The sequence below is a fragment of the Heloderma suspectum genome, chromosome 5 (assembly GCF_057233095.1).
Source record: "Heloderma suspectum isolate Gila_16-S chromosome 5, 16-S_ref, whole genome shotgun sequence".
Taxonomy (NCBI): Eukaryota; Metazoa; Chordata; class Lepidosauria; order Squamata; family Helodermatidae; genus Heloderma; species Heloderma suspectum.
Genome location: NC_139462.1, coordinates 45,154,820 through 45,180,847, shown reverse-complemented (window position 1 = coordinate 45,180,847; position 26,028 = coordinate 45,154,820). Strand labels below are relative to the sequence as shown.

At 43.7% G+C, this 26,028-nt stretch overlaps 1 protein-coding gene across 1 annotated transcript in view; it reads left to right on the top strand.

Annotated features, from left to right (window-relative positions):
* The window catches only part of PRSS12 (serine protease 12), an 82,888-nt gene that overhangs the window by 6,479 nt on the left and 50,381 nt on the right, over window positions 1-26,028 (top strand). Inside the window, exons 2-3 of the mRNA XM_084855908.1 lie at window positions 14,050-14,188; window positions 22,307-22,485. Of these exons, the coding sequence (XP_084712034.1) occupies window positions 14,050-14,188; window positions 22,307-22,485 (318 nt within the window). The remainder of the gene's footprint in view (window positions 1-14,049; window positions 14,189-22,306; window positions 22,486-26,028) is intronic.

Sequence of the window (26,028 nt, the reverse complement as noted above, 5' to 3'; positions counted from 1 at the left end):
TCCTGGCTTCTTTTTGGGCTTGGAGCAGGAGAGAGGAATATGGAAATTGCTGCTTGCTGTGACTTGTTTATTTATTGCTTCTGATCCAGGAAGTTGCCAGGTGCTGCCAGAGAGAAGATGAGTGAGTGGGAGGCACTGAGAGAGGGTTAGAATCTCTACAAGGGTCTATAGAAGCTGCTGGAACTGCTACCTGCAACAGTCATCTGGAGGCTTATTGCCTCATTCGTAGGCTCCTCTATGAACCAGTTCTTCAAGTATTTAGAGCCCACCAAGAGTAAACCAGCTGTATATTTTTTTCAGTCTGGCTGTGTTCCATGGCATCATATTCATTTGTGGTAAGCACAGCCACTCTACATGTAAACATTTCTTTCCACAGCAGAGTTGAAGAATGAAATACTTCTCCATATGCCTGTGGATATAAACATGTGGACAGATCCATGTTTGAACTATCATACTTGAAGTTTAGCACGCTATTTTCCAAGCTCCTTTAGGAAGCAAGAATGTGGCTTTGTCTTGAAGTATATTCTATACACATGATATATCTTTACTACAGCTTAATTACTAACAATGGACAAAAACAGATTTGTCATAGACAGCAAAGGCTAAGGCCAGAGCTCACGCCATTTACCTTTGATATTGAACAAATAAGTTGCACCAGGACATTTAATATTAAGGGAAAGCACAGTGTCCCTTAGAATACTAGAGAGATAATACCAGGGTAAAATAGGAGAATAAAACCTAATGCCTGGAATGTCTGTTTTTATGTTTTTACCCTGCAGTGCATAACAATGGGTGCATTTTCCACTTTTCAAATCACCTAGGAACAAAAATGCTCTGTAATTTTAGATCACTTACAAAATAACATTTGAATATATCAATTATATCAAGATAATTGATATATAATATATTATATATTATATATCAAGTATCATTCAAACTAGAAAGTGTTGGATGAACAATAACTAAATTTTTCCAGTGGAATAATTATATTTATTCATTTGTGGTTCTATACATTTAAAATGTGAAGACTTTTTAAAAAATACATTTTATTTATTTATTTTCGAATAGTGCTCAGAGTGGCTCACATCAACATACTAAAAACAACAATGACATCAAAAGCACAGATTCATTAAAACCGAACAAATCAAGTAATAAAACCGTAAGCATATGTACATCATGAAAGAAAGAGACAGTATTTAAAACTGATTCTTATCTCTCAAGGACCTAGTCCTGTTGAAAGAGGCATGTATTTATTGAACTTCTGAAAATCAAATAGAGTGGAACTGACCTCCCATTCCTTTACCAGATATTGTAGAACAAAATAATTTTTAAAGTATACGGTGAAGGGAATTTGAATATCGACGTATTTGTATTGTATTCGTTTTTCTGAATCTGAGAAAGTTCTTTGGGAGCCATTCTCATTGTGGTCCCACAGTATGACTTCCAGGCAGCTCAATGGCTCATGAATTAACAGGCTATTATTTCCAAAGAATCCTCTAAATCATTGATCAATGAAGTAATGATCTGTAACACTGTGAAAGTACACAGCTGATATATGCATTGCTTTGGGACTTCCAGGTTTCTGGAGCAATAAATGTGCAGTCGTTCTGAAACTTCCACTTGTAGGGTGGGGAAAATTATGGATATATATTATATAAGTAAAGGACAATAATTTCAGCAGCCCTAGAAGAGGTCAGCATGCAGAGTGGGTTGTGAATTACTTCTTTTGCACTCTTTCCCATCTATGCTTGGTCTTGCCTCTTCCAGAGCATGTGGCATCTGTTAACAGAATAAATCTCATCCCTGCTAGTCTGAATTCCCCTTCCAGCTTGCACTGGAAAGTGTAATATAATCTTCTCAAAAGGGTTACAGGAGGTATCAAATGCTTCTGCTTGGGACTGATCCAAAGGAGCTCTAATTGCCAGGCTGAGTATAAACAGCATGAGTTGGCTCCTGGTGACTTCCAAGTTTAAAGGTTTGAGTGCAATCCAGAGAAAGCAGATGTAAGCCCCACTGAAACCTCTGTATTTAACTACTGGAATCCAGAGCATAGTTACTTAAAAAAAACCATACTGGTCCATGACAAAAAAAAATCCAAAATTCATGGATGCTTGCACACTTTTGTGGAATTTTTGCTGGTCCTAATAAAGGTATTGCCCATCCATGGATTTTGCTTACTTAAAATAAGTTCTGTAGCAGTCTGTTTCTTTCCATGAAGGCTTTCGAACAACCTGTAATCCTAATAACCTACTGCAGCTTTCTCAAATCTGATACTATCCAGATGTGTTGGACTGCAACCTCCATCATCCCCAGGCAGCACAGCCATACATCTGGAGGGCACCAGGTTAGGGAAGGCTGCCTTACTGTAACTAAGCTGAAGTACTTAATATAACTGAAAGAATTGCACATTCCCCTTCCCCACTTTTACCTCTGCCTTTATTTCTCTCCTGTTACCTCCTCCCCACTGCCCCCATGAATCCATTTTTACAATAGAAGCCCCATGGGGTAGGGATCTGTAAGAACTATTCTTTGTAAAGTGCCATGTACAACAGAATATATATATATATATATATATATATATATGCAATCAGTCTGAAAGAGAAATGTTTAGAATCAGGTAATAAAGTCCTTCACTAAGCACTTGCATTGGTTCCATTGAAATCCTGTAAATTTCTGTAAGCTTTAAATGGATGAGGGCCAATAAACTGAGACTCAATCCAGACAAGACGGAGGTACAGTTAGTGGTGGTTCGTCTGCCTGGTGAGATGATGTTCAACCTGTTCTGGAGGAGTTTGCACCCCAGGATCAGGTTCGTAGTTTGGGGGTTCTCTTGGACCCAGAACTGTCACTTGAGACACAGTGGACTTGGTGGCACAGAGCACCTTTTATCAGCTTAGGCTGATATACCAACTATGCCCTTCTCTGGACAGAGATAGCCTAGCTACATTACCCACGCTCTGATAATGTGGATTACTACAATACATTATACATGGGGCTGCCTTTGAAAATGGTCTGGAAACTTCAACTGGTCTAACACAGGGCAGCGAAATTGTTCACAGGGACCGGCCAACGAAATCACATTACACTAGTACTTTTCCAGCTGCACTGGCTGCCCATCCATGTCCAGGCCCAATTCAAAGTGTTGGTATTAACATTCAAAGCCCTAAATGGCTTGGGGCCAGGTTATCTGAAGGATCGCCTCCTCCCATATGTATTTGCATGGACCCTAAGGAGGTCAAATCAGTCAATCCTAAAGGAAATCAACCCTCCGTGCTCATTGGAAGGACAGATACTGAAGCTGAAGCTCAGGTATTTCGGCCATCTGATGCGAAGAGAAAACTCTCTGGAAAAGACCCTGATGCTGGGAAAGATTGAAGGCAAAAGGAGAAGGGGATGGCAGAGGATGAGATGGCTAGATAGCATCACCGATGCAATGAATATGAACTTGAGCACGCTCCGGGAGAGAGCACAAGACAGGAAGGCCTGGCGTGCTATGGTCCATGGGGTCACGAAGAGTCGGACACGACTGAATGACTGAACAACAACAACAACAAAAGATCATCTTCAGGCACCCTTCTCCAGGGGCCCCTGTAAAAGCAAGTGAGGTGGGTGGCTACCTGGAAGAGGGCCTTTTCTGCTGTGGCATCCCAGCTGTGGAATGAGCTCACTAGAAAGGTTTGCCTGGTGCCTATGTTCTACTCCTTTCGGGGCCAGGTGAACACCTTTTTATTTTCCCAGCATTTTAGCATTCTACTCTTTTAGCTCTACTGTTTTAAATCTGTATTTTAAATCTCTGCATTGCTGCTAGGTTTTATTCTGGTTGTACTTTCAAATTGTGCAGTAGTTTTAAGCTTTCATATGTTTTATGCTGTGCTTTGTGGTTTTAATTTTTGTGAATTGCCCAGAGAGCTTTGGCTTTTGGGCGCCATAGAAATGAAATAAATAAATAATAAAATGTGGCTAGATTTCCTTACACTGCAGCCAGAATGACTATCCCTTCCACCGCAATACAAAAGGACCTTGATGTTTTACTGTGCCTGCTACATGTCCACATTATATTCCGTGAGAAAATTTATCCTTGCACTTGTTTTTCACCCAGACATATTTACATTTTAAAAGGATAAATCAGAGTTAGAAATGAGCTGAAATGGGGTGATCATGTCCTGACAAGAACAAAGTTTCTGTATTACTCACCTCACTTTCATCCCGGAATAGCATGTAAACATGATGTTATCTATGGTGGGTAAAATTTAGGATTCCATAGAAAGATACAGTGTTTTGTATATAATTACATAGTTAGCAAGGGTATGTAGCTAAAATGCTCTGAAATTTCTTGTTTATATATTTAGGGTCTAGTTATCTCGGTATAATCTAACTATAACTTGAAATAATCTCTGAATCTTGATTGTGTAAACAAGTCCTCAGGGCTAGGGTAAAGTCTGGAATTTTTTGTGTCACAGCTTTATGAGATCCATATCTCTCCTCAGAGCCCAGCTGTAGTGTGGTCTCTTCCTTCTTTTTATGCAGAGTAAATATGGCAGTGGCCTACCTCCATAGAAAGATATGCTGTTTGTAGAGAAGAATGGTCAGTGGGCCTCTAGCAAAGAAGAGCGACTATGTCAAGGTTAGCTGAAGGTTAGATTGATGGCTGTGGCTCTTAATAGGACAAATGTGGCAACTAAAAACCAAAGCTAATGAATAATTCTTTCTATAGAATATTGGCTTTTCAGGCTGGCATAAAAATAATCCTGTTGTGGCCAACTGTGATCAAATTATGGGAAGAAGATAGGAGGGCCCTTAATGAAATCCATAAGCCCCCCCCCCCCGACTCCCATTAAAGTTAGCCTAATCATGCCTCCTGTCCTGTGATCTTCTACAAACATTTGCTAAGGAGCTATCATAAAAGGTAAGGGGGACAGGCCCTTTCCGCCCCTCCCCCTATAATTTGAGCACTTATGGCTGACACAAGTGAAAAATGAACATTTCCTTTGCCAGAAATTGTGATCTGCTTTCAACTGTCTCAGGAATCCCCAAGTTGGAAGCAATCGTGATGGAGAACACTATTAACTCCTCCACACAGCCTATGGAAATTGTAGGGGACACTTGCCCATGCAGGACAAATACCTGACAATTCAAGCAAATCTGAAAGGAGCAGATCTTGCATTTCTTACTTGGACAAAAACCCAAGGAACTTTTATATAAATTTACAACAGATTAAACCCATTAATTAATTAATATAACGAACATGCCAAATTAAATTATACTATACAAAAGAGCTCCTCTTGAACCAAAATGGAACCAGGCTCCTAGCAGTTAACATAAAAGGGGGAAAACTGAGAGGAAACTGGGTAGCATCTAGTTCAGGTTGAATCAGGTGAAAATGTTTCCAATTGCTCAAAAGGGTTGTGTTGGAAATAGGCCATGATCATATGTTAAAACCATAGCAAGGATTAAGGGCCACAGCAAAAAAATGCACATGCCAGAGACATCTGGAGAAGGACACTGTGTATAGGTGTGTTTCTATGCTAATTCTAGAAGCCTATGACCAAGATGGGAGCTTTAGAGTGCTTGGTTTTAAGAGAGAGTTGAAGTAGGCATAATAAACCTATTGGAATGGAGAGAACCAGTGGGATATGGCAACCTCTAGATACATACTTTATAGGAAGGACAGAGAAAAGCATAGCGAAGGTGGTGTCACTTTGTACTAGGGATGTCAGAGAATTTCTCCACGAATCTTCGAGGGGGCCGAATGCCAACGCATTCGGCCCCCCGAAATTGGTGGAGAAACGGTCCGCCACCCCCCCGGGATGGGACTTACCTTCGGCGAATGTCCCTCGCGGCGGCGGCTCCCGGCGGCGGTTCAGCGGCGTTGCGGCGGTGGCGGCGGCAGCCGGTCTTCTGACCGGCCGCCTCCACTGCCATTTCCAAGTGAAAACAAAAACAAAAACCAACAAACGTGATAGGCTACGTAAAGATTTATGTAGCCTATCACGGCTAGATTTTCAAAAAACACCGTGATAGGCTACATAAAAGTTTATGTAGCCTATCATGGCTGACTTTGAAAAAGAAAATAAAAGCACATATGCAAATGGCGGCGCCCATGGGCGCCGCCATTTGCGTTCCTTATTTGGGCACGTCTAGCCTACGTAAATATTTACGTAGACTTCGGCGAAAATAAGGGCAACGCAAATAGCATTGCCCTTATTTTCGCCGTAGTCTACATAAATGTTTATGTAGACTACACATGCCCAAATAAGGAATGCAAATGGCGGCGCCCATGGGTGCCGCCATTTGCGTACACGCTTCCCCCCCCCCAAGGTCAGCCATGATAGGCTATGTAAGGATTTACGTAGCCTATCACGGCTGACTGCAGGGACGCAAACAGTGGCGGCTACGGCCGCCACCATTTGCGTCCCGGCAGGAGACGAGATTCGCAGACGGGGAGACGTGGCGCTCCCCCCCGGCCAGAATTTCGGCGGGGAGGGATGGGGCGCCTCCCCCCCGGCCAGAACTTTGACAGGGAGGGACGGGGCGCCTCCCCCCCGCCAAGAATTTCGGGGAGAGAAACGGAGCGCCTCCCCCCCACTGCGAAGCAAGCTGCGGGACCAGGTAAGGGACTTTCGTCCATCCCTACGTACATCAAAGAAGGCACTATGTCAAGCAAACTAGAAAAATTAAAAGGGTCCGACCCCTTCACTGAATTACTTTGGGTGACAATACCATGTTCCAAAACCAATTTAGTACTGGGGCCATACATGGTTCTTCTTATGTTCTTACACCTTCCAAATTTAACTTTTTTGTTGTTTTAAAGAAGGCTAATTCCCAAAGTTGCAATCATATCTATAACTGCAAATATATAATTCTCATTCATTTCAATAACAATCACATATATGCAACTCTGTGGCTGAGTTCAGGCATAATGCAAATCCATTGCTTCCCTTAATTTAATTTAATTTAATTTAATTTAATTTAATTTAATTTAATAGATTTACATACCGCTCACCATATTTCAAAAACATCTCTAAGAGAGCAATCCTATGTCCCCTAGACAGCGTTTAGGTTGTCTGGTTTTTTGACTTTGAGCTCATAGACAGGGCTCTGAGCTGGGAGCCTGGTAACTGCGCTCCCCCCTCCCCCTCATAGCTGGTGTGGAGAGAACAGCACCGGCTACCTCCCTACTCTCACAAAATGGGGAAAAGGAGGCTTTCCTGGGGTAAGGGAGAGGAGGTGACTGGAGTGTGGGGCTATGCAATATCCCCAGCTGTCCCCATCCTCCTTCCATCCCCCTCCCCCTCTCCAAACCTTCATTAGACAGGCAAAATCACCCATCTCATTAAAATGCTGGAGACACCTCCTGTTATGCATAGGATACTCATAAGCCCCTGAGTTCAGAGGCGTATGAGTAGCCAGGGCGCATGCCATAGGATTGCACCCTAAGTGGTGTAGGAGAATGTGCTGTCTCAAGCCTTGGGCTTGCACACCTTCCCCACTGCTCTACCCTCCTCATGTGTGTGAGGGGAGGAAGTGTAATGCTTTCTTCTGCAAGAACAGGCTACCATTTCATTTTCCCATCCAAATACAAGAAACAGTGGTTTGTTCAAATTACAGTTAGCTGAAACAAGCTAGGATCAAGCCATGGCCATAGTTTCCTGCATTCTGACATAATAAGAAACTGTGGTTCATTCCAAATGGCAAAGGAAACTATATAACTATATCCTACTATGTCTCATTTGCAGAAAGTTTGTCTCACACATACAGCAATACAAAATACAATACAAAGATATTGTGTGCAGTGTTCTCAAGTTCATCAGGGCTCTGCCCCATCCCTGGTGGTAGGGAGCTATTTCCTATGTGCAGGCCTCCTAACCCTGGGCTGTTGTAATGAGGATGGCAATCCTTTCTTCCCTTTCTTGGCCTGGTTGTATTTTCCCTGGATCAGACCAAGGGTCCATCTAGTCCAGCATTCTGTTCACACAGTGGCCTACCAGCTCCCCATGGGAAACTCACAAGCAGGATATATGTGCAACAGCACCCTCCCACCCATGTTCCCCAGCATGGAGTACATAGTACACCATGTTCCCCAACTGGAGTACATAGGCATACTGCCTCTGATACTGACGGTAGCATGTAGCCATCAGGACTAGCAGCCATTGGTAGCCTTCTCCTCCAGGAATTTGTCTAACCCCCTTTTAAAGCCATCCAAATTGGTGGCCATCACTACATCCTGTGGTAGCGCGTTCTACTATGTGCTGTGTGAAGAAGTACTTCCTTATATCTGTCCTGAATCTCCCACAAATCAACTTCATGGGATGACACCAAGTTCTAGTATTATGACAGAGGGAGAAAAATCTAGTCTCCCTATCCACGTTCTCCGCACCATGCACAATTTTGTATACCTCTATCATGTCTCCCCTTCCTCGCCTTTTTTCTATTGTGAATTGAACTGCTATTTGAGAGGAACCCTGCAGCATGTCATTCACTGCCTTCCTGTCTTCAGACACACGTAGGAAGAAAGCCAGACTATGAAGCACATGGTCTTCGATGTCTATATACTAATGCCCAGAGTGTGGGAAACAAACACAATGAACTTGAACTCTTAATACAGGAGGGAAATTATGGCTTGATAGGTATAACTGAGACTTGGTGGGATGACTCTTATGACTGGAATACAGCAATTGAAGGATTAACTTGTTCAAAAAGAACAGGAGGAACAGAAAGGGAGGTGGGATTGCACTGTATTGAAAAATACATATCTCTGCACAGAAATACAGGAGGATGAGCTTGGTAGCCCCATCGAGAGCATCTGGATCAAAATAAATGGAGCAAAGAATAAAAGGAACCTGGTGGTTGGAGTCTACTACTGGCCACCCAATCAAGGAGAAGATGAGGATGAAACTTTTGAAAAGCAAATAGCCAATGTTTTAAGGAAGCATGATATAGTTGTAATGGGGGACTTCAATTTCCCTGATATTTGTTGGGAGACAAATTCTGCAAAACATGGCCCCTCCAGGAAATTCCTGACTTGTGTGGTGGATAACTTCCTCCTACAGAAGGTAGAGGAAGGAACTAGAGGATCGGCTATCCTTGACTTGATCCTAACCAACAGAGATGACTTAGTGGATGAAGCAGCAGTTACAGGAACTCTGGGGGAAAGCGACCATGTTGTACTTGAGTTCTTGGTTCTAAGGGAAGCAAAAGCCGAGTGTAGTCAAACACGTACCCTGGATTTTAGGAAAGCTGATTTTAATAAACTCAGAACAATGATCAGTAAGGTCCCTTGGCAAGCAACGCTAACCAGAAAAGGAGTCCAAGATGGGTGGGAGCTTTTAAAAAAGGAAATTCTCAAGGCACAATTACAAACAATTCCAACAAGAAGAAAAGGTGGAAGACAACAGAAGAAGCCAATGTGGCTTCACAAAAAGCTTAGAGCTGACCTGAAAACAAAAAAGGACACATATAGGAAGTGGAAAGAAGGCCAAGTAACAAAGGAAGAGTACAGGCAGGTAGCACAGAATTGCAGGGATGGTGTCAGGAAGGCTAAAGCTGAGAACGAGCTGAGGTTAGCGAGGGATGCTAAACAACAAAAAGTCTTTCTTCCCCTACATGCATAGTAAAAGGCAGAGGAAAGAAATGGTTGTTCAGCTATTAAATAAGGATGGCAAAACGATAACAGATGACAAAGAAAAGGCAGAGGTGCTCAATTCCTACTTTGGCTCAGTCTTCTCCCAAAAGAGGGTCTATGACCACCCCTGAGAAAGGCGAAGTACAGGCTGAAGGGGCAGGATTGCAGCTTGAGATGGATAGGCATATGGTCAAGGAACACCTAATTACTTTGAATGAGTTCAAATCTCCAGGGCCAGATGAACTGCATCTTAGAGTAATAAAGAAACTGGCAGAAGAACTCTCAGAACCGCTGTCTATTCTCTTTGAGAAATCATGGAGGACGGGAGAAGTGCCAGACAACTGGAGGAGGGCTAATGTTGTCCCTATCTTCAAAAAGGGTAAAAAGGAGGAACCTGGGAACTACAGACCAGTCAGTCTGACATCAATCCCTGGGAAAATTCTGGAGCAGATGATAAAGCAATCCATCTGGAAGCACCTTGAAAACAATGCAGTGATTACTTGAAGCCAACATGGATTTGTCAAAAACAAGTCTTGCCAGATGAATTTGATCTAATTTTTTGATCAAGTAATCTCCCTTGTGGACTGTGGGAATGCTGTAGACATCATATACCTCGACTTCAGCAAAGCTTTCGACAAAGTGCCCCATGATATCCTGATGAGCAAACTAGCTCAAAGTGGGCTAGATGAAACAACGAGCCGGTGGATCCACAGTTGACTACAGAATCGGACTCAAAGAGTGCTTATCAATGGGATCTTCTCAAACTGGGGAGAGGTAATGAGTGGGGTACCGCAGGGCTCAGTCCTGGGCCCAGTGCTCTTCAACATTTTTATTAATGACTCGGAGGAGGAGGTGCAGGGAATGCTGATCAGATTTGCAGATGATACAAAATTGGGCAGGATAGCTAATACTTTGGAAGACAGAAACAAAATTCAAAGTGATCTGGATAGACTGGAGCGCTGGAGAGAAAACAACAGAATTACATTTAATAGGGATAAATGTCAAGTTCTGCACCTAGGAAAAAGAAACCAAATGCACAGTTACAGGATGGGGGATACGTGGCTCAACAACACTACAAGCGAGAAGGATCTTGGAATTGTTGTCCATCACAAGCTGAATATGAGCCAACAATGTGATGTGGCTGCAAAAAAGGCAAATGCTCTTTTGGGCTGCATTAATAGAAGCATAGCTTCCAAATCCCGGGAAGTACTAGTTCAGCACTGGTTAGGCGTCATCTGGAGTACTGTGTCCAGTTCTGGGCACCACACTTTAAGAAGGATGCAGACAAACTGGAGTGGGTTCAGAGGAGGGCAACAAAGATGATCAGAGGACTGGAAAGAAAGCCATATGACGAGAGACTGAAAGAACTGGGCATGTTTAGCCTTGAGAAGAAAAGACTGAGGGGGGATATGATAGCGCTCTTCAAGTACTTGAAAGGTTGTCAGAGAGGAGGGCCAGGATCTCTTCTTGATCATCCCAGAGTGCAGGACACGGAATAATGGGCTCAAGTTACAGGAAGCCAGATTCCGGCTGAACATCATGAAAAACTTCCTGACTGTTAGAGCAATACAACAATGGAACCAATTACCTAGGGAGGTGGTGGGCTCTCCCACACTGGAGGCGTTCAAGACGAGGCTGGACAGCCATCTGTTGGGGATGCTCTGACTTGGATTCCTGCATTGAACAGAGGGTTGGACGCGATGGCCTTGTAGGCCCCTTCCGACCCTACTATTCTATGATTCTATGATTCTACTCCCTGGGCTATAGGTGGCTGTGACAGGAGAGGCACTGCGAGTTATTCCCAGTAGCCTTTTGCACATGGTGTGTGGGAGTTGGTGTAGTCTGGGTTCCTTGACATCATCATGGTGTTCCCACATTTGCCATACGTTGATGGAGGCCTTCCAGGAATGGATAATGTAGGGGCATTGCCAATGAATGTCATTGTTACTGGTGGGTGGTGTGGGTATAGGTGTTGTTATTTCTGTGTTTGCTAATTCTTCTGTTGTTACTGTGTTTTGATTTGGGGCTGTGGGTGCATAGACTCCCAGCTGATCTTACACTGGTGTAAGCCCCAGTGTAGCAGCATTCATATTGCTAGCTAGCATAGGGTTAATTTATTTATTTTTGTTGCTTGGCAGTGATTCATCTTAGATGTTTTCAATGTGGATTTAATCATGTATATGTATGATGGTACAGTGTGTAGCTCTTATAAAAATGTGTCCAGTTATTCAGAAATGAACAGTGAACAATGATCTCTTCTGTGAAACAAAATGGAGAACAGGCAAACCAAAGATCAAATATGACAAAAACTCACATGGAATGCATTTCCATTCATGATATACCCAGCAAAATAACAAGTCCCATTTGCGAGATATATCCCTGTTTTCAGTGACTGTTATGAAAGCTATATAAATATTTTCCGCTGCCATATAAAATACTTCATTGTCTGAAGGTGAAACATATTAATCAGCTTCTTAGTTGTATGAACTGTGTTCTTAGTTTTCTTTATTTGTCATGCATTTCTCAGTACCTAAGACTTTCAGTATTTAAGGGTGGGAGTGCTTACTTATTTCAGTTCTAGACTTGAGGAAGTACAGACCATAAATTCACATGAGCTTTGTGAAGTGGTGTTTGGTTTGGGTCAAGTGTGAATAAATACATTCTTTGGCCTGAAATAAGCTCCTGGCATCTATGTCATGTATTTGGGTCACTGAAAAAGCTATGTAATCTATGTGATTGTTTCTAATTCCTTTAAACCTGATGGAATTAGATGGGAGGTCAAATATAGTATTCATGCCTGGTTATATTTTGTGGTCTCTTTTTCTTTGTTAAGGGCCTTAAAAAAAAAAAGAAAGGTAAATTCTGTAAAGCTCATATTTCTGTGCCTGTATAGACTCTTAACTTAGCATTATTTATTAACTACATTCTAAAGTGCCGAAACATACTCCATGATAACAGTGTAATAAGAAATTAAATATCTGATGCTGACAATTACTAGAAAGGATTTAGAGAGAACCACTACCAAAGGATATATGATCACTCCTACCCTTTAAGGAAAGGGTAGGCAACTTGTGGCCCTCCAGATGTTTTGACCTACAGTTCTCATCTGCCATCACCATTGGCTATGCTGGCTACAGTGGATGGGAGTTGTAGGCCAACACTTCTGGATAGCCACAAGTTGCCCACCCCTACTTTAAGATATCAAAGGTAAGCCCTGCTCCAGATTCCATTCAGCAGATGGGAATAATGAGCTAGCTAGATTATGCACCATGAACTTTTCAGTAGTGGCTGCAATGGTATGGAGTTCCCTCCAAGGGAAACCCACCAAGGTCCATCTTGATCTATTTTGGGGAAATGCTTGAAGTGGTTTTGTTCCAACAGGCCCTTACTGATGTTGTTAAATTAATTATTGCTTTGGTGTGGTTTTATTGTGCTGTTTTTATAAGTGAGTGATTATATTGAATGCTTTCAGCTTTGAAGGAAGAAATGGCATAACACAGTTCATTCTACTTGTACTGTAATGTTTATATTGGTCACGTTGCATTACCAAGGACACTTGGAAGTAACCTTTATGCCCCCCCCCCCCCCCCGGTCAGCATACCTGACAGCAAGGTTATAAAATGGTGCTTCTCTGAAATGAGGTGGAAGAGAGCAGATGAACATGTATTGAATCCATTCTCCATATTAATAAGTTCCATGTAGTTTTTCATCAAAGGCTATTTCAAGGTCAGCCTGTGTTGGAAAAAACAAATGTATGAATCTAACTCAAAGCTTGCCATCCAGTTCTGATACCAAAGTTCACACAAGTAAAGAGGTATATTGGCTGAATATACCAAAGAATGCCAATGGAAAAACCTTTTAAAACCTTCTGGAACAAGAATATGGCTGGCATGGTTTCATACCAAAGTGATATGAGACTGCATTTCCTCTTCCTCTTTTTAACATACTGCCTGGATTGCACATAATAACAATCCAGAGTATGGATTGAGTATGGGTTGTTGAATTGTGGGGTGTTGTTGAATCAAAGGTTGTTGTTATGTGTGAACCCTGCACTATGGTTTAACTATAGGTTGTTAAGAAGAGAACAAACACAGGTTTGTTGTTGGGTTGTTTGTGGTTAACAACTCATAGTTAAACTATAGTGCAAGGTTTGCACATAGACAATCCATGACAACCCTCAATTCAATGACAACCCATACTCAACCCATACTCAACCTGTTATTTTGGGTTGTTGTTACGTGCAGTTCCTGTCTCTGCAAGGGACTTTCCATATCCCAAATACAGCAAATGTCAGGCAGAGGGTTTTTCTTTATAACAATAACAAGTACTAGGACACATATTTTTTTAATGTGATTGCTCTATATACTGCAAATATATAGTCTGTAAAAAGGATCTTGTTTTTTTTAAAATTTATTTGTAATCAATAGGTTCAGTGAGACTTAGAGGTGGCAAAAATGAGTTTGAAGGCACAATTGAAGTTTATCTGAATGGAATATGGGGAACAATCTGCAGTAGTCATTGGGATGATACTGATGCATCGGTGATATGCCAACAACTTGAACTTGGGTAAGTTTAGCCCCCGATTCACACTGATTATAAATTGTATCTTTGAAGGCTTTTCATATTGTAGAAGTGTAATGATGATTAGTTCTGAATTGCCCTTAATAGTGATGTTACATTGGCTTTATTATTGGCTTAACTGAAATTCTCCATTTTTATAGAGAAAATATTGCTTCTAGAATAATAACAACGGTTAAGAATGTATGCAGCTAATTACCTTGTCATAAAAGCAGTGGCTTTAGAAATCCTCTACAGAGCAATCCTAAGGAAGAGGAGCCCTATCAGTGGAGCACTCCCATCTTAGAGCAGAGTGGGAGGAATGGTGGAGGCAATTTTTTGCCTCTCTATCCTCCAAAAAGGGAATTTTTGTTCGATGAGCCTCAGAGTCCACCTAACTTCCCCTCTGCGCTGGGGGTGTGGTTGGGGGCTGGGAGGGCTTAGGATCCCTTGGATCCTTGGCCAATCTCTCCACACCCACCATCATGTCCCTGGCACTTCCATTTCTCACTCTGTATGAGGTCGGAGTTCCACCCTCTACCATGGAAACCTCTGTGGTAGCTAGGAGCAGGAGTGCTCTGACTTTGGAAAAGCTCTGTCTAAGACCCAGAGGGCTTTTTCTAGGCAATCCTATGGCCCCTGGCATGCTGTCTAGGGACCATAGGATTGCTCTGTTACAGAATTAAGAAATAAGAATGACAAACTTCTAAACATTTCAACTTGAACCTAAAAGTAGCTTTCTGGGTACTACAGTTATTGGGGGGAAACATTTAACTTTGATACTAGTTTTCTGTTAAGTACTAAAAAAAATAGAATGTTGATTTTGAACAGCTCCTTTAATTTTTTAATTTTTGTTTTACTATTTTATGATTTTAAGCTAGTAATTGACAATGCAGTCCTATACATGTCTACTCAAAATAATTCCCATTGAGTTCAAAGGGGTTTGTTCCCAGGTAAGTTTGTATAGGATTGTCGCCTGTATCTTTCTTACATTTTTTCCTTTACTTTTTGGGGGGTGGGGGGGAGAGGTGGGGGCAGGGGGAAGAAATGACCTAAAATTATTTCTAAAGGTTTGGTATAGATGACATATAGAAAAAACCTCTGTGTTGCCTTTTGACAAATGTGTGTTGTAGATGTACAGTGGAATCCAGGACCAGGCTATTGATGGAGTGTTCTGCCCAGGAGAATACTCCTTCTCCCTATTCTCATGTTTTAAACCCTGTAAATCTTCAGCCTTAATGTCTTCGGAGAGAGCCTGGAAATCTGTGGAGTTCAGCTGCTGAAGTATCAAATATGCCAAGTCTCCTTTGGTGCCTTGTATAGCTCCTTGCCCTTCTTCTGTACTCTGCACTTTGTGCTGCACTTCTTCTCTACTGCTCCATATCAAACAGTTTCTAAAAGCTGCAAGGTGATGCTTAAAGTAGGAACACTGAAATGGTCATCGGGGCCGATGCTGCAATTCTGCATGCATTACAGATTTCTTCCATGGAAGTAATTTCTGTATATGAAATAGCATGAAATGTGCATATAGATGATCACATAGGTGGTTTTTTTAAATCCCATACTCACAAAGCAAAATACACACTTGTACCTTTGCCAGCCATGACAATCCGTATTTGGGTTATCCACAATTTCCTTCATCAATAGGAATCCCATGTAGGAAACTCATAACATGCAAATAGCAGTGGTCCTCTGTTGTTCATGTGCAAGTCCCAGTTTAATCAGTGGCACTGATCTCCAGGTAACTTAAGGCAGGATTGCACAAAGATTGCTGTAGAACTTCGTATTTCTGTTCTTTGGTGATTGCCTGTTGTGTCTTGTTTAGTAGAACTGGTTCTCCCTAGAATAAATTGTGTCTACCAATTTCTGACTTAACTAAAGAGAAAATGACTATTACAGTTGATTGGTGCTTTTAGAATATGAAGAGTATCTGAGCCCCCAAAAGGCGATGAAATCTTTGAGGTAGGATTTTTTTTTTAAAAAACACAAACTAATGGAACTTGGGCTACAAAAGAAGCATCTTAAGACTTTTAAAGGGTTGTTATTAACTGGGATGGGCCAACACCTGCCTGGGCCCAGCTCAGCCCAGCCTAGTCCAAATCTAGTCTTCTTGGTACTCTGCAAAAGTCCTTCCCATTGCTGTGGTTATCCACATGGTTTGAGAGTATTTTAACCATACAGCTTAATCAACCATGTGGGAAACTGCCTGCTACATGTAGCTGTGCCCAGAACATTGCATTGTAAGTGGGCTGATATGTAGTGGGCAGGTGCTTTGAATGGATACTGTAAAGAAAGGTCCACAGCTGTAGTGTAATCTGAGAGAACTTCCATGTGGATCATGAGTGGGATTGTCTGCCTGTGCGGTCCTTCAAAAAACCCTTCTCCCATCTCAGAATATGACTGCTGTTTGTCACATACCAGGGTTTTTTTTTGTTTGGCATGTGGAACTTTTAAAATAGTAGCCTCCAGAGCCAAAGTATCAGAACAATTATGTTTTCACCATATCACATATATAGGTTAGGATTAGTGGGGCAGAAGAAAGATGGCAGCCTCTCTGGACATCTTTATGGATGAGTTCAGGCCTAAGAGAGAAAGGCCAGAGAATTTTGAGGCCCCAATAGGGTCCATGGAGAAACATCTCATCCTTTAGCTTGTAGTTACTTCTTTTGCAAACTTTTATCTGAATGTGGCTGAAATCTGGAAGACACATGCCTAAACAAATTGACCCAGTTCACAAAGGAAGAAAGACTGTGATATAGTAGAAAAGTTGAGGCTACTTTCCTAGAGGGATAGCACTTCCTTGGTGGAAACGCCATACACATTACATACAGAGAGTCATGTTTATCGGTTTGCACATGTCTTTATTTTTGTTGTATATGGACAAGAAAGCTGCAATTGGCTGTGGCTTCCCAGCCCATATATGTGCAATGAAATCACAATACGTGTGTGATTTGATTATTTGACTATCAACATTCACTTTGCATGCAGTCTTTAAAATTCATAATGCTTTCTGTCTAGGAAATTAATAATATTAAACACAATTTTAAATCTCAGTAGCAAGCCTATTATCCTAACATGATGTCAGGGTGGAAACTGAGCCCATAGAGCCCCAGAGCAGTTCTGATTCTGAGGAAGAGCAACAACCCGTGGGAGAGGAGCTCGCTCATCTCTCACAGGCACAGCGGCAGGGAGAGATTCCTCCTGCCTGCATTCCTGAGAGAGATAGTGACCCTGGCAGCGAGAGAGCGGGGGATGGGGCCTTGCTGGATGCTCGGCGCAGATGCAGGGAGCGGTGCCAGGTGGAGGGCGCCGAGAGGAGACGCTCTGCTCGCTTGGCGCTAAAACAACAGTCGCGTCCCAAGGACCCAAGGGTAAGAGGGAGGACCTCTCCATAGCCCATAAGTTCAGAGTCTTCCCGCAGTTCTCCTTCAAATGGGGACCAACTCCCTTACCTGGAGCTTAGGCTACTCTGCTAAGTACCCCAGTGCAGTTCCTTGCTTAGTCACTAGTGATTAGCATCTGAAAGAGTCATTACGTCGTAAAAGGAATAAAGCCTTGGAAAGAATCCTTTTTGTCTGTGTCTTGAGTTGGCTATTGGAGGGGACTGTAAGAGGCAGCTAGGGCGCTCCTGACAGCTTGGTCCCCATTCCTCCTTTTTTTTTTTCTGCTCTTACTGCCTCTGGACGGTGCCATGGACCCGGCGGTGCAAGCTCTTGCGCAAGAGAACCAGGCTCTTCATGATCAAGCTACTCAACTGACAACTGCCATGCGTACTTTGCAAGCTGCTGCTCAATCCCCTCTACCCCCGATTCCCCCCCCCGCCACAAGTGCCTAGTGGCTCTGCCAGAGAAGTTTTCTGGGGAGAAAGGACTTTTTCAGATTTTCCGGGTCCAATCAGAGCTGTACATGCGCCTTCAACCTGAGGATTTCCTGATGGAAAAGGTTCGTGTGGGCTTCATCATTAACCTACTTTCAGGTGTGGCAGCTAAATGGGCTTCAGGGCTTCTTCTCGCTAATGATGCCCTGCTCGGGGACTATCAAGGTTTCATGACAGCGATGTCCAGATTTTTCGGTGACCCCTTGCGCACGCAGACAGCTTCTCGGGAGATTCGCCACCTCAGGCAGGGCAAGGACTCAGTTTCCAGCTACGCAACAACTTTTCGCTTGCTGATGCAGGATTTACAGTGGAATGATGCCGCACTGGTGGCTCAGTTTTTGGATGGTTTGAACGACAAGTTCTTGGATGAGTTGGCACGCACGCCTAGCCCGCCTACTTTGGAGGACCTCATCCAGACCTGATTCCAGATAGATAGTCAGCTGGAGGGGTGCTGGCAGACCCAGCGGGGTGCTGGGGGCCGAGATTTCCCTCCTCCCATTCCCCCACATTTCCTGCCCCCTCCCCCCTCCCCTGCCCCTGCGGTGGGGGCGGAGGAGACCCCGATGCAGCTGGGAGCTACCCGAGCCCCACTGTCGCTGGAGGAACTAGAGCGGCAGCATGCAGAGCGCCGATGTTTTTGGTGCGGAAAGCTGGGACATTTCGCCAAAACCTGCTGCGCCAGACCGGCAGCCCCACTGCCTCCTCCTCCTCTCCTTCCTCCTCTTCCTTCTTCCCAGGCCTGACTAGGCTGCCCCCAAAGCCTGTTGGGGGTCTCCAGTGTGGGGGTCGCCTCCCCACCAGGCGGGTGCCTTCCGTAACCCCCCCACCCTCCCATCTGCTATTGCATGTTCACTTCTGCTCCTCCCAGTGGGGTGGGGTGGAGGCCCTGGCTTTAGTGGACTTTGGGGCTATGACCAGTTTCATGGATGAAACGTTCGCTCACCTCCACAATATTCCTACCCTGCCTCTTCCTGCCCCCTTGGCAGTGGAGACCATCAATGGGCATCCTCTTTCTTCGGGCGCAGTGACCCGGATTACAGCTCCACTCACTCTGCGCGCACAGTCCCACGTTGAGCAGATTCAGTTTCGCTTGGCCAAGGTTCCCCAATACGCAATCGTGCTGGGTGTTTCCTGGCTCTCTTAAGCATGAGCCTCAGATTTCTTGGGGGCTTCAGCAAGTGGAGTTCTCATCTCCCTACTGCCGGCAGCATTGCCTCCCAACTCAGGCGCCGGTCCCAGCCCAGGCCTTAACCCTTTCCTCCCCCTCCTCGTCTGCTTCTGGCAGTTCTTCAGCTACCGTGATCCTCCCAGAGAAGTATGCAGCTTTTCAGGATGTTTTCGACAAGAAGGAGGCCAACCAGCTCCCCCCTCACCGCCCTTTTGACTGTGCCATTAACCTCATTCCTGGGACGACCATCTCTGCTGGCCAGCTGTATTCAGTGTCGGAGCCGGAACTTCGAGCTCTGTGGGAGTTTTTGGACACAAACCTCAGACGTGGCTTCATTCGCCCCTCTTCCTCCCCCGCCTGCGCCCCTACCATGTTTGTGCGCAAAAAATCAGGAGAACTCCGCCCGGTGCACGACTTCAGAGCATTGAATTTGGTCTCGATCCCTGACAAGTACCCCCTCCCTCTCATACCGGAGATGCTGGAGCGCCTGGGGCGAGCCAAGATTTTCACCAAGTTGAACCTGCATAGCGCCTACAATCTGATTCACATCCGGGAGGGCGATGAGTGGAAGACCTGTTTCGGCACCCGGTACAGAGTGTATGAATACCTAGTGATGCCGTTTGGGCTTGCCTGCACTCCCCCCCCCCCACGTTTTCGCGTTTTATGATTGCCATCTTCTGGGACTATTTGGACACTTTCCTCCTTGTTTATCTCGATGATTTACTTATATTTTCTGAGGACCCCCACGCCCATCAGTGTCATGTCTCCACTGTCCTCCAGCGCCTCCGCAAGCACCAACTTTATGCCAAGCTGGAGAAATGTGCGTTTGACCTAACCTCGTTGGACTATCTCGGCTACATTATCTCAGCTGACGGTATCAGGATGGATCCTGCAAAGGTCCAGGCTGTCCTCTCCTGGCAGGCTCCATCCACCAAGAAGGACTTGCAACGTTTTCTGGGCTTTGCAAATTTCTACAGAAAGTTCCTGCCCAGCTTTGCTCGGCTGACATCTCCTCTCATGGACCTCCTTAAGGGCAGGAATAGGGGTGCACGAAAGCCACTTACCTGGTCTCACAGCTTGCTTCGCAGTGGGGGGGAAGCGCTTTGCTGCTCCCCCCGAAGTTCAGGCCGGGGGGGAGGCTTCCCGCCTCGCCCGGCCGAAATTCAGGCCGGGGGGGGAGGCTTCCCGCCTCGCCTGGCTGAAATTCAGGCCGGGGAGGAGGCGCCTTGCCTCGCCCGGCCGCAAAATAAAAAGTAAAAAAAAAAAACGCCCCCGTGATAGGCTACGTGACAATTAACATAGCCTGTCACATCTAGATCTGCAAAGTCAGCTGTGATAGGCTACGTTAATCGACACGTAGCCTATCACGGGTGACTTTAAAAAAAAAAAAGCGTGTACGCAAATGGCAGCCCCCATAGGGAACCGCCATTCGCGTTCCTTATTTGGTCGCTGTAGTCTACGTAAATCTTTACGTAGACTACGGCGAAAATAAGGGCAACGCAAATATACCCTTAAACATGTTAAGGGTATATCCCAGGAAATAATGATCACCCAAGTGAAGTTGATGGACTGAAATCTGGTAATCCTGTCTGATTATTTCTCTCTTGTCAATAAATGTTTGATTCTAAAAAAAATTTTTTTTGGAGGGTGGCAATGCTTGTATATGTGTATCTTCAAATGAAAACAACTCTGTTAAGTTCAAGTTGTGGCAAAAGTTTTGAAAATTTTAAATGGCATAATGCATGATGTCACAATAGTGGATTCAGTGCAGGGCATGGCATTGTGCTTTTAGTAAGTGAATTCCGGTGCTCTCATGCTATGGCAGAAACCACTCTGCTGGCTAAGGTCCTGTACACTTCTATTAACGTCATAGGAGTCCAATCCCATATTGCATATGACAACCCTGCCATATCCCACAAAATAAGAGTTGATTGCCCTTTTGTTTTATGCCTACAATCTTTTTGTTAAGCCAAGCATTAGTGGGTTCATTTGAAATATTTGCACTGTGACGTTAGCTAGAGATTATTCCACTCTTTAAGAGGGGCCAGTATGAATGGAGTCTGAGCTGTTTTATAATGTCTAATATTAATCTGCACACACCAAACCAATTTACATAAATATGTGGATTAGATGAGAACAAAGTCCTGTCCATCTGGAGATTACCATTTTACTTATGGTTTTACTGTGTGTTATGTGCAATGTTCTTATCTGGTTTTCATATTAAAAATATTTTTTACTTCCAGGTTTCTACAGATATGTACAATATAGATTGCCAGCAAGTTCACTTTAATGATATGCTTGAATATTATAATAATTTCAAATGAGCAAGTAATTTCCTTATAAAAATGGATGATATATGTTGCTCCTAGGATCTGGTTGTTGTTGTTTTCTCCTGCCCATGTACATTAGTCCAGCACCACTGCTGAAGCTGGAAGACCTGGTACAATGTATGCAGAAGGCTGAGGGTAGAGATGCTCATCATTTGTGTTCATTTAGGACCCTGCAACTTTCTGTTTGCCTACCAACCTGGAGCTCCTATACTGTGCTTCCATTTATCTTACCTATGGATTCTAGAATTCCTAGGGTGTGATCCACAGCTGTGCATGCACAGTGTGTACAAGCTGCCTTATAGTGCACCAGCAACATTTTACAATGCTCCCATATCAGCAGCTGCCTCAGTGAACCTCCGAGCTGCTTTTAAAGCTCCTCTCATTTAAAAGAAGACAGTCTGGGAGATTGGCATGAATGTTGCCAGTTGGTAAAGTCACTGGAGAAATTGTTTATGCCCCTATTGGCAGCATTATTCCCTGCCTTTTATGCATGGGGAAGTTTTAGAAGCATTCTGGGAGCTTACTGTGGGAATGTTTAAAATGCCTTGGGTGCACTCTGCTCATGTGCTTCCGGTTTGTACTGCACCCCTAGCAACATTGTGTTTCCCTGCCTTCTTGGGACCCTCTTCTTGAGCAGAAGAACAGAGACTGTGGTGAAGCATATGATCTTTAGTTTAGAATAATACATTAGCAAGGGGCTTGTCAATGTCCTGGTTGTCTTCCTAACTTTCTGTGTTTGTTCTTCCCAACAGAGAGAGAGGCACAGCAAAGCACACCCTATTCTCTTCACTGGGCCTTATCCCTGTTTACTGGAGTGATGTACGTTGCCATGGCAATGAAGAAAACATCTTGCTATGTGAAAAAAGTATCTTGCAGGGTGGAACGTGTCCTCAAAATATGGCAGCTGCTGTCGCATGTAGCTTTTCCCATGGTAAAATACAAACACACATTCAGAATTCAGTTTTGTATTATGTAAACAACATAGTTGTCATCTTGGATGATTCAGTATAAAATAGCCTTGTTAAGAACTGTGGGTGGTTAAATGCTTAAGGATATGCTGAACAATAATGTCATTATTCACCTTCCCTTACTTTCTACTGCATTATTGAAATTAGCATTAAGTATAATTTTTCATCCTTTTCACAGTGACATAAGGGCAAATTATGAAGCGAAAGGGTATGGAGTGAAAAAAATCCAGTAGTGGGAAACAGACCTTAATTAGATGGCAGATCTGTGTGATTAAATTGAGATCGGCAGCAGTTATGTAGAAAGTGATTTGCCAAACAAAAGGGTTGTGTGGGTGTGGAATGTAGAATCCGCAACCTGCCCGTGGTTTATCTTTCCATAGCCCTGTGAAGGCGGGTTCATGTCCCATTGCCTCATGCCCCTTTTGTTTAGTTCAGCCCTAAATACCCTTTGACCCACCTGGAATTTCTCCACAAAAGAAGTTTTGATGACACCTCATAGGATTCATGTGCAGAGGGTTCTGCTTTCAGGGATTAGGACTGTAGATTAAGGGACTTCTCTCCTTGTTGTGCACTAACCATTCATGGGATTATCAATGGATTGCTTGCCCACCACTTTATTTCCTTGTCTGCATCCCCATGCCAAACATTTATCATGGTGTCTCAGGGGAAAGGTGCTCTGCCAAGACACCATGGGGCAGTATCCAATGTGACACTACCACCATGGGGCAATATCCAATGAGACACTACCACCATGGGACGGTATCCAATATGGCACTACCACCATGGGGCAATATCCAATGAGACACTACCACCATGGCACGGTATCCAATACGGCACTACCACCATGGGGCAATGTCCAATGGGACACTACCATGCTCTAGTGAAAATGACCTCTAACGTAGTGCCGATAATGCTTGCAGGCATGACAAGTTTCTCCAGAAAACTTGTCATACCAGCAAGCGCTATTGGCATTGCGCGACAGGTCAGTTACGCTAGCACAACATAATTTACATTAGCGGTGAGGCACTGTATACTGCTCCGTGAGTTGGCTGTGTGATACAACTGCTGAACCATAGTGAGCCTCCTGAATCTCTCTGAATCTCTCTAAGTACTACTAAACCAAAACAAAGACAAATTAATCTGACTAGCACAATTCATTCTCTCTTTAGGTCCAGAGGAAAGTAGTTCAAATGAGAAACAAAGTCCAAAACCTGCAAAGAAATAGTGGTTTCCGCACGGCACTCTGCACTATTAACCAGTAGAAGGCAGAACACTTATGAGGCTCACATAGCTGCTTGCAGGATGAGATCATGTCTCCCTGAGCAGCTGCCTGCACCTCCTTAGGAAGGCATGCCTCACCCTTTGAGAATGATGCCTACAGAATAAAGGCATGCTATGTTGTGTGTGAATATTTGCTTGTCTAGGCCAAAAATACTTGCTAGCTTGGCAATTTGTCACCTTCTGGAAAAGTGCATTCTGTACCTTTTCCCCCTAAGTGAAGTATCTTTGGTGCACCAAATGATTGATGATATTTAAAACATCCTTTTCCTCTGTGGATTTGCCCGTCTAGAAGAGTATACAGTGCTCACGTGCTTAATTGTGTTTCTGTATCGGAATTGCACAGAGATGCAAAACTGTTAAGGTTCTGTTTTATATTCCAGTCTCCAATATATTTATATGCAAGAGCAAAAATTTAATGTAGAAAATGTTTTTTTTCTGGCAAATGGTATAGTATGCACTGAAAAGGCTTCTTTATTCGTTTCAAGAGAGCTCATTGGCGAGAATGGATTTTAAAAGGTCATTTGAGGGAGCTAGAATGAGGTATGTTTAAAACTGTACAGGCTGGTTCATGCAGCCGCTTTCCTCTGTGAGCAATCATGTCATTTCCTTGGCCACAACCATCCCTATGGTCACATGGAGAAGCAAGCATGAAACAGGCTGTACACTATGCAATCAGAAATTATTTTCACAAGTCAGTTGCCCTTTTTCCAGTCATTGCCATCATGCAGTGTTCCATGTGAGTGTATGCCCAATTGTTAAACAGTATTTAAGTCCAAAATGGGAAAAGTCAAATGTTTGTATTAAAGGATGTAATACACAGGATTGTTGATAGTGTTCATGGTACATAATCACAGAATGTCCATTTGAAGAACCCTGGTTAATTTGTTCCAAGCAGAGCAGGAACCACAAGGGCCTCATGCTTCCTGTTCCTCTGAATTTCCATCTCATCCAAAATATAACTTGAGTCCCTTACCTCCCCCACCCCCTCAGCCAGTAGATGTCAAAATTCTGGTGTGGGGACAGCTTGGACATCTCCTGGCCAGGGGGATGCAAAATTTGTATTGGAGATGATATGGAGAGGTCACTGTGCAATTTATTTAACTAACTGGATTATATTCAATTAATACTACATCTAGAGATGGCGCGGATGCCCAATTCCATCTGAGAATCTGGCGGACCCTCCCTGCCCACACCTCCAAACCCTGCTCACCGAGCCCCTGCCCCCGCAGACCCCCTGCCCATACTCAGTGAGGCACCCGCATTCACCTTGGTGGCCTTATTGAGCTCCATGGTCATCATTTTTTGAAAAATAAAATGGCAGTTGCAAAAATGCTCATATTTGCTTCTGTGCGAAAATGTGCCTTTTGCGAATGCGCATATTTGTGTATGTGAAAATTAGCATTTTTGTGAATGTGCATATTTGCATATGTGAAAATGCACATAGTTGCATATGTGTGAAAATGCGCATTTTCATGCATGCACAAATATGTGCACTTTTGTGATTGCCATTTTATTTTCCAAAAAATGGTGAGTGTGGGCTGCTTGCCGAGCACAGGACGGGCTCGAGCATGGTCCAGGGACCAATGAGTGGGGGCAGGGGCTGGGTGGGTGCCCGGAGAACCCGGCCAGGGGTGGCTTGGCATATCCCTAACTGTATCACTACATTTGAACCTGTACTAATTTGCATTGCCATGAGTGCAAATTCCTGGGGATTTTGAAGCCATCTAAGCTGGTGTCCATCACCATCAGTTAATTAGGCATTGTTTGAAGAAATGCTTTCTTTAGTCCATCCTGAATCTACTGCCAAACAGTTTCATTGGGTGTTCTAGTATTATGAGAGAATGGAGAAAGATGGTCTACACATCATGCATAATTTTATAAACCCCTATCATGTTATCCCACCCTCCCTTAGTTAGCCTTTTTGGAAACTAAAAACTCCCAAACACTTTAGTTTTTTTTTCCACGGGGAAGGTGTTCTAACCCTTTGATCATTTTGGTTGCCATTTTCTGTCCATTTTCCAGCTCTGTGATATCTTTTTTTAAAAAGGTCTGCACCCTTGATGTGTAAATATACAAACCTCTGCTCTGATGCTAGCGCTCCATGATTCATTCCTCATATTGTTAGGGCTCATTTCCCCATGCTTCCTCTGCAACCCCTTTATTATCAGTCATACTTTTGTGGGAAATCCCATGTCAGCAATTGCAATTATTCCATGAACACAACT